This window comes from Temnothorax nylanderi, unplaced genomic scaffold, assembly GCF_030848795.1.
Source record: "Temnothorax nylanderi isolate EJ_2023f unplaced genomic scaffold, tnyl_v1.0 TNYL_tig0071_pilon, whole genome shotgun sequence".
NCBI classification, from domain to species: Eukaryota; Metazoa; Arthropoda; class Insecta; order Hymenoptera; family Formicidae; genus Temnothorax; species Temnothorax nylanderi.
In genome coordinates this window covers 670,847-680,054 of record NW_027249133.1, presented here as the reverse complement: position 1 = coordinate 680,054, position 9,208 = coordinate 670,847, and the positions used below count along the sequence as shown (strand labels likewise).

Here is a 9,208-nt window from a genome sequence, read left to right as displayed (position 1 = left end):
CTATTACCCATTTCCCCCATTCCCATCACGTCCACGGAGGTGGACTTGGTTTAATTCGCTCGTCACATGATCAGGAATGCCTGCTGCAAAAATAACGGCGTCGTTACATTCGCTAGATAGAAGTTAGCTAAATCCGGAGGATAAGCCTTAAGCAGGTACCTCGTGCGCGATGATAAAATACAGTGATACACACGAAAACTGCAAAAGTAAACAAAACAAACAATTCCGTTTTAGACCGTTAACATAGCGGGATTTCAGGAGGCAAAGCGCCGCTTTTGATAATTTATTTTTACTTATTTTCCTACTGATACAAACACGCTATTAAGAATAATTCGCAAGGATATCTGGAGAAGTCTATATATAGAATATTCCTTTATTTTATTAATTATTAATTATATTAATGTCTCTTAACAATAACAAATATATTAATTAAAAGACAAAGTTTTAATATTTTTAAGCTATTTTATTCATATCTGCAACATTGCATTTACATAAGTTTGAATAATTAAAAGCAAATAATAAAGCTTTACGCTTTGATTATGTCGATGAGGTACTATTCGGTCATGAAATATTGTCCTATGCCAAAGCTAGAAATGTAATATCATATTGATATACAAGATATATTAATTTCAATATCAAAACATATAACTCCCAAAAATTATTATTAGGCATAAAATCCGATAACTGACAATATCAATATTTATTTATTCTGAATTATACACATATTGGTCACTACTTATTAATAAACGACTCTCATTAAGATAATAACGTGTCTTCCGAATTTTTATTCTTTTGTCTTTAGTACATAATCCAAATCTTTCACGGTTTCAACAATAAAACTTAATTATCTGACATCGGTATGCGTGCGATATATTGCACGACATATTGCCTAGGTCAAAGCTTCTAAATCACCCAGCATTTCTCGAGAGATTATTATCGGGTCCCTCCCTTCGCTCTAATTGCCAGGAATTCCATCTGTTTCGTTGACGAGTGGTCAAGACTCGCTTACCACGAAAGTGACGCCGAAGTTACGGAGATTTTTTTATAGAAAGGATTCTCCGTCTCGTTCGATCAGGCTTCGGGGACAACGGCCCCCGGATTAGATGACCTCTTTGAGGGATTCTGGTGACCGCGCGCGCCAAGCGCGAATCCTATTCGTATACGTTCGTTTTGATTTGAGAAACGCACACGCAGATGGGGCGAAAAAAAAAACGCACCTGCAACGTGGCGCACGCAATGTGACGTGCGCGGAGCCAAAAGCGGCGTACTTCGAGGAATCTTCATTGGACCAACGAAACGTGAAATCTCTCGCAGCCACTTCCTCATCGAACACGTTTGTCCGCGAATAAATTAACATGCATTACACACAGACACGTTTCACGCGCACGCATTGCACGCGGGCCTAAGATCGTTGATCATATTTGTAAAACGTGAGACAAACCGCGATATGTAAAAAGAAAATAAAAGTACAACGAAGAAAATCAAAAGTCCAAGGTGCACGTGCACACTCTCTTCGCTGTTTATTTATAATTTTTAGTTAATCTCGAATGGAATTGAAGCGCAGGATTCCGAAAGTGATAGGTACGCTGCTGTTCCGTCGGCGATTTACAGGACGTTTCAAACCTCGTGATGGCGGTACCAGGTAAACCGGTCGCTCCACAGGTTTCCTCAGGTCTCTGGATCCACCTGTACCCTGATACCGCGTGCGTAACGGTACAAACACGGCGTATGGTGGCTCCTCATGGTGGCGGCGCGAGCTACCTTCCTCTTAGGCGAGGTCGAGCGGCCGCATACCACGATCCGGAATCGCGTCGTGGAAGCCAGTCGTTGCTCGATCGTCCGCGACGCGCTCGGATAGAAATAAAAAAGAATTGAGAGATCGCGACGACGACGACGACGACGGGGCGGGACCGCGGTTCGCGCGCTGTTTCGAAGCCGTACCCCGCGAAATAACGTGCGCGTTCCAACGTCCTCGCTGAATCGCTGCTCCCGCATTCCTTTCCGGAGCCGCGTGGATCCCCGTGGAATTTCAGTCACGTCACTCGACTGAAAATTCGTCTCTTCTTCCGGTTCGATCGTTCCACCTGGCTCGTGCTACGATCCTGTCAAAGAGCACGGCGACACACGTCCAGAGGTGAGTTTTCGATACTGAGAAAAGTAGCTCCGCGATCGGCGTCGTCGCGATCGATCTCTCTCGCATAAGCGGTATCGAAGACGCCGCGCCGCGCCGCGCCGCGCCGGAGACATCGATGCCCGTCGCGGCGATATCGTCTCGCGGATACGTTTCCCGCATCATCGCGTTCGTAATCGATAGGTATATCGCTGTGATGACACGAGATTAACTCATTTTGAAATCAGCTTCTATAATTGTGTTTCGTAAAATTTTGCCCTGACGTCATGTTGAAGCAACGACAATATTTCGGTATAAATCACAAATTGAAGCACTTATTGTAAAAGCAGCCTAATACAATATTTGATATAATAAATAATAAAAAAGTACCTGATATAATATTTGATATAATAAATATTTACGAAGATCTTGTATATTTTATATTATTAAAACATATTATGTATCAATAATAAGATAAATAAAGAAGAATATACATATATAATGGAGAACCATCTGATATAATTTTCAATGTTAGAAGTCGAAAGTAAAAAAATTATGAATACATATTCGAAGAAAAAAGACTGTAATATAAAATATAAATTATAAAATATGTATAGAAAATTTAGAAATATAAAATCTCTGGCATTGTTTTTTTTTCTTCACAATATGAATTAAACTTGAAACAACGATATGTTGTTTGTTGATAAAAAATGATATAAATATTAATTGTACCTCTGTGAAAATCTTCTACTTTCTAATTCTAATCTTCACGAATAAACTTCTGGATTACATTTTCGATCTCCATTCGTTAATTGTAAGGAAAGCAAAAGGTTTATCTACTAACAATAAGAAGAGAATCAATGCAAGAGTTATCTTTTAAATATCTGTCACTAGGCACCTGTCGAATTGCTTGTTTTTAGGATTTTAAAAAAGGTGGAATTCAGATACATCTGATGATCTGACTAAACATAATGCGGTGTGCGTGTGCACGTAAAAAAGCTTCAGTTCCCGATCTGTATACCTGTTCTGAGGAACGAGCGAAGGTTAGCAGTCGGCTCTTATGCATCGGGAGCTCACCAGGCCAGTTGAGAATCAAGAAATTTAGCTCGAGCTCCTGGCTTAGCCTTGTGTGCGTGTGTGCTCGTATACGTGCGCGGCTCGTTACTCGTGTCCGTTGTTGACCGTGTAATCATGTGAACAGTGTAACAAGAATAAATAGAATACGAGAAACAGTTAAGTTAATACCAGAACAAATATAAATCGATCTCGCAGATCCACGGAGAACGTTTGCGGGATGGGACTCGGGGTCTAATTAAGGGTACTCGAGTTAACTCGAGTACCGCGACGGATCCGTCTCGCTTCGCAAATGTCGGAACAAAGTTCATGCGGCTGGCTTTAAAATGGCGTGCCGCGGTGCGCGACATTCCGGTCGACGCACGATTAGGCGAAAGTATTCAAGGACAATGCATCCGTCTGCTACCGTGGAAGACGACGTTCTCCCATTAATGGCGCCTACCCATGTCGCGGAAAATTGAAAAGAATACGAACACTTCTCAGCCCCTCTCTGGCCCCCCTTCTACTCTATATAGAAATATGTGAAAGCGGAAACGAGCGTACGACCACGAAATTAATGCAGTTACATTAAGACCTGTATGTGGACTTGATAATATATTTTTGCTTTAGATAGTAATTTCTACATGAGTAATATTACGTGTAATATCATTAGTAACGCTGGAAGATTTAAAAGTCTTTTATGCTGTATTTGCGCAAGTTGATTTACAAAATTTATTTTTTTTAATCTGAAAGAGTAAAAGGAAGGAAGCTCTTAGTTTAAAGACATGACATAACATGCTGAATTAAAATTAGTGGCATTAAATATATAGTGGCGTATACTAAATTGGAATTTTAATAGATTAATTAAATACTACATACTCGGTGAAATGTTAGCAGCATGCCAGAAAATACGAGCGGAATGTTGCGGTAGACTGGCATTAACCGCGTCTGCATTAAACTCATGTTCTGCTAGCAGAGCCTGTCGACACACTCTGACAGAAGATTGTCAACAGAAGCCGAATGGAGTCTACCATTTCGTAAACGTTTAAACACATCATTCACAAAATTGCAAAAGTCAAATTGCTCGGTTTCTGCAGTCAATCCGATCTCATATTCTATTTGCAAATTCTGTTATATTTTCATCGGCATTCTGCAGACAAAATTTGCGGGTACTTTGCAAAATCTGTTTTCGACAGATTTGGCAATTTGGATATACAGGGTGTTAAAAATAGATCAGCAAGACTTTTAAAATCGAATGGGACTTTTTGACATAAAAAATCGCTTCTAACTTCAAGAGAATTGAGTTTTGGATTCATGTTTGTTAGGAGTTTTTTTATTCTCCTTGAGTGAATACTATCACACATAAGTCCTGCATACTTTTTTAAAAATCCTGTACATGCTCGAATATTATTTGCAATTTTCCCAAGATTTATTCCTTATCGGATAATAATAATAATAATATTGAGAGATGACACTAGAAAAGATGATACTAAAAATTTAGAAATCCCGACGCTACAAATCTCATTTAATTCTAAAGACTCGTAATGGTCTCTTTATGGACAGGCGGAAATGATTGACGCCGCGGAAACGCAGTGCAATCGCACGCGAACGGTTCGCCATGGCGTAGCACGAAAGTCCGATTGTGAATGATACGGAGCGAGTAATAAAAAATACTCGAAGAGAGAAAGTGCTTCCTAAAAGCTGCTTTCTTATCGGCTAGGTCGGTCGCGGGTTGAATATCGTTCGAGAGACCGTGCCCCATTTGAAACGCGGCGGGTCTCGGTCCGGTCGAGCGGTTTCGGCTGGACGCGACGGTGACTTTGAAACAAGCCGGTTGTATGCACGAGCGACAGGATCACGCACGATTAATCTCCCGGCTGACTCTTGCCTCGATAGCCGCGAGCCGCGAGAGAGGCGCGATTATATGAATTACATAAGATCCTTGTATCACCGCGCGGCCGGGCTGCTGCTTTCTCTGTCTGACCTGGATAACTTGCATCGCAAAGTTCCTATTCTCTCGCCGCCATTAACGCTCGCTGTAAGATTGTCGCTGCAGAGAAATAGGGAGAGAGAGAGAGAAGGGGGAGATTTATTATCTCTCGAGGTTTTATCCCTTAACTCGCACATAGTGAAGCAATATGCATGCATGCGTTAACCTTAAGAGAGCTTCGCGAGGGGATTTAAGTAAAGCTTGAAATTGATCGAAAAAAATAATGTATAATTATATCTCTTAAGTAATGAAGATTATAACTAAAATAAAAATTAAAAGTAGATATATCTGTTCAAACTTTTCTATCACATTGAAACTGGGCATTTCTAATATATTTGATACGTAATAGAATTGTTTTGATTTCACATACACATTATATTTCAACTTTTGTTCTAGAGACGGAAGTAACAATTTTTAAAATTCTACGAAGGTCAACATTTTCTCCAATTTTAAAGTAACGCCTAATTCTAATTTTCTAAGTAATCTCTCTCCAATTCCCGTTACAAACGTTTAGAGACTCTTGCACATACGAGAAACTTGATCTCGGCACTAAATACACTCATGTTGACAGAAGAAGAGGATGACGCGCGGCACGAATATCGTTTCGCGAAACCGGTTAGCAGTTTTGCCGTTTCCCGGTGAGCCGGGGTCGCCGAAAGAGCCGACGATAGAAGACATCGCGGCGTGGCAGACAATGAACAGTCAGCGGTGTCGAAAGGCCAAATCGCCGTCGTCGTCGCCATTGTCTTCGCCGCCGTATCTCGCTCCGTCGAATCTAACCCACGCGTCCTCTCGCAGCCGCGCTCGCGAGCTCGCCGCTGATCGAGGGTGACTAACAAAATTAGCATAAAATTGCGAAATGCATTCCGCGGTGAGCACGCCGGAGAAGGACGCCGGCCGTTTGCTACTTTTACTGGAAGTAGCCTTAGCCGTAGAGATTTATCCGCGTCGCGCTTGACGCGCGCGAGTGTGTGCTCGCTCACACACCGCGACCGGCGCGGCGCGGCGCGGCGGCGCGACCTGCGAAGCGCAGGGCCGAGTGGCTTGCACGGTAGGTTTACGAGCCTGCCGTCTCAAACCTTGAGAATAACATTTTACAACCTAAAAATTTGTGTTTAAATATAACTATTTAAAAAATAAAGAAACTAAATAATGAGAAAACTTATGACTTTGAAAATAATAATTTTACAGCCTGAAAATTTAATTTACATAATCGTCTGAAAATTAAAGAAGTTAAAATAACGAGAATGAGAAATGATAATTGTTAGGAGTGGTAAAAGTACAATAACTGACGAAGTTAAGAATATGCAGAATGTTAATTTCTAAGAGACAATATAATTAATGGAATTGAGAGAGAAAGTAACTTGGTTTCATGATCTCTTTGTATCTATAGGGAGGGGGGGGGGAGTTTCCGCTCTATAATCATTGAAACATTTTTAATGTGTGTAAAAAAAACAAGCTTATTTTTGCGCAATTTGCAGCAGCTGAGTGATGTCATGTACAGTGGAAGGTATAAATGATATTTCTAAGTAGGTATGCATCTTGTACACGTCGTAGACATATAGACACGCGCGTGGTCGTGTGTATCTCGATCTTGCGGAGCTGAATACTCGTTGCGACACTTCCCATATTTCCGAACGTGCAATTATGATCGATATCAAGCCGCGCTCACGCGCCGAACTAATGTTTTCTTCGACATAGGCCGGAGTTGTAACATTATGAAGATTATCTGAATTTTAATAAAAGTTCTTTGTATATCTCTCGCGACAAGAAAATCTTTCTTTTTACAACTAGAAGTACGACTTTAACTTTACAATTAGAATTGTCTACTCTGAGCAATTAAATAAATATACGATATCGTTATACAAATAAAGAACTCAGAGCTGAACATTAACATTCCTCGAACTGTGCCGGAAGTTGCGGGATGATTGGAAGGGATAACTGGACGGCAACACTGATGGCGATGTTTCCGTTACAAACACGATTGGTAATATTTCTCGGCACGCGCGTAAGATATCTGACATTGAAAACTGATGGACAGCTCGAACGGTATCGCGTCCAAGTCAGCTGACAATCTATAAGCTGAGAATCAAATGATAATAATCAAAATAATGAGTCCGAATCGTTTCGTTTCAGGACAGACCGATTGACACAAAATGCCGGATACTTTCACACGGAGGTCGATTTAACGCCGTTCCAAGATGTATGCCGACTGGCAAAAGGTGAGTTGATATTTATTAGCTGTGTATCTCGAAAGGCCGGACTCGTCGTGAGTGGTTTTTACGTGGCTATAATAAACACGCTTGCGGGGTATTGCGTGAATTAAGTACCGAGCGTTTCTAAAGTTACACGATAATTTTATCGAAGAAAGTCTATAATCGGACCGAATATCGGCGAAATCGAAGGGAACGACGTTGTGAAAGAAGAACGGTCGTTCCCGGAGCTTGTCAATCGTTCGTTAAGGCGTTGCGATTCCCACTCGTAGATTCATAGACTCGCAGACCGTAAGACGGTCACTTTTGGATTGTCATGGCATTGCACAATGTTTACGTGGTCACGACCGCCGCGGTGGGATCTCGCTGCGTGGTCGCGGAGTCAATGATCTGCGCACACGCAATTGCATCGCCGCGCTCGCAGCAGCCACTTTCCAACGCCTGTCCGACGGTCTTTCGACGCTTACAATTAGTCAACGATCGATCCGCGCGCCGATCGTCCTCGACTTTGCAGAATTGGAAAAACACTGAAGGTCTGAGAAATGAACTTTTTAAGGTTGCTGGGAAACTCTAAAAAGAAGTGAGAAGAATAAAAAACGTGTATCGACCGTTTGAGTGTGTGCTTTTCTAAAACGTTTCAAGTAAAAGAAATTAAACAAGTCTTGCAAAATTAAAAAAATCACTTTTAAACATAATGTATAAGCATCTTGAGACATCAGTAAAGCTTTCGAAATACGCTTTCTCGAGTGAGTTTTAATGATGTAACTGTGTACAAGACTTAATCCGCGTTAGCTTCTAAATTTAGCAGTATAACCTACGAATGACTATAGCAATGTTAGAGGCTAATGCTAACGTTATTTTTTTTTTGCGATGGATGCGTTTGGAATGCATCGCGAGCGGGCTGGCGCAATGGCGGCTTCTCACTTTTACTTCGCTCCCCGCGCATCCAATCGCGGATAATGAGCGGCGGAATAATTAAGGAAGCATTCCTCACGTCGAGGAGCGAGTGTAGTAGAAGGGCATTAACGAAATTGAAATGGATATTAAACAACCGCGGCATTATCGAAAATGAAGACATGAAGCCGCCGGAGATTTAATGAGCTGTGCCGTGCTTCTTTTATAGCCCGGATATATTTTGCCTTCTATCCGCTAGCAAGAGAGAGCAATTTTCAAACGAAACGATTATGTCGCAAGTCCGTTTCCTCTCTTTTTTTTTTTTCTTCAATTTTAAGGAACGAAACAATTCAGAGACGTTACGTAACGCCGGGAAATCTGTTTAATGTCGATAAATCAATCCGACATTGCTACAAGAAGAAGAAGAAGAGGTAATCGTGTCCCATCTTGCGGTTGCGCTCGCCGCGCTCCGCAATCGACAATTTCTATCGCTCTTCTGCAACTCGCCACGGCCGCTAGGCAGAGTAGCTTCCCTTCGCGCGTTCCTGCGCCTCCCGTATAAGCCACCTGTACGTAATACGCGCGTATACATTGCATGTGTACGGTTGCGCGCTCGCGCGCGTATTTAGCGCGTAATTTATATAAGAAGAGAGGCACGCTTGGTTCCACCCCAAAGCGCTTCGATCCACTGGCGCCGGTAGCTTATGATTTCATCGCGCTAAATCCCGGCGTGACGGGTCTTGAACGCATATACATTGCAGAAGACTCCCGTCCGAGATTGGGCGCTACCGATATAGGTAGCGGACAAAACGGCGAGCGGGATTCCAGGAGAACGGGGGAAAGCGCGATGCGATCCGGCGGCGCGATTAGAGCGGCGCGTCCGATCGGGGAAATATGGGCCGCTTTCGGGCACGGCCTAATTAGCGTGTCTCAATTAAAATTGCATAT

General features: G+C 42.2%; 1 protein-coding gene across 2 annotated transcripts in view; it reads left to right on the top strand.

Annotated features, from left to right (window-relative positions):
- The first annotated feature begins 1,799 nt into the window (after nucleotides 1–1,799).
- Myo10a (Myosin 10A) overlaps nucleotides 1,800–9,208 on the top strand; it is a 40,001-nt gene continuing 32,592 nt past the window's right edge. For both annotated transcript variants that reach the window (XM_071708815.1, XM_071708814.1), the window contains exons 1-2: nucleotides 1,800–2,134; nucleotides 7,290–7,375. In XM_071708815.1, coding sequence (XP_071564916.1) covers nucleotides 7,355–7,375 — 21 coding nt within the window. In that variant the 5' untranslated portion in view covers nucleotides 1,800–2,134; nucleotides 7,290–7,354. The remainder of the gene's footprint in view (nucleotides 2,135–7,289; nucleotides 7,376–9,208) is intronic.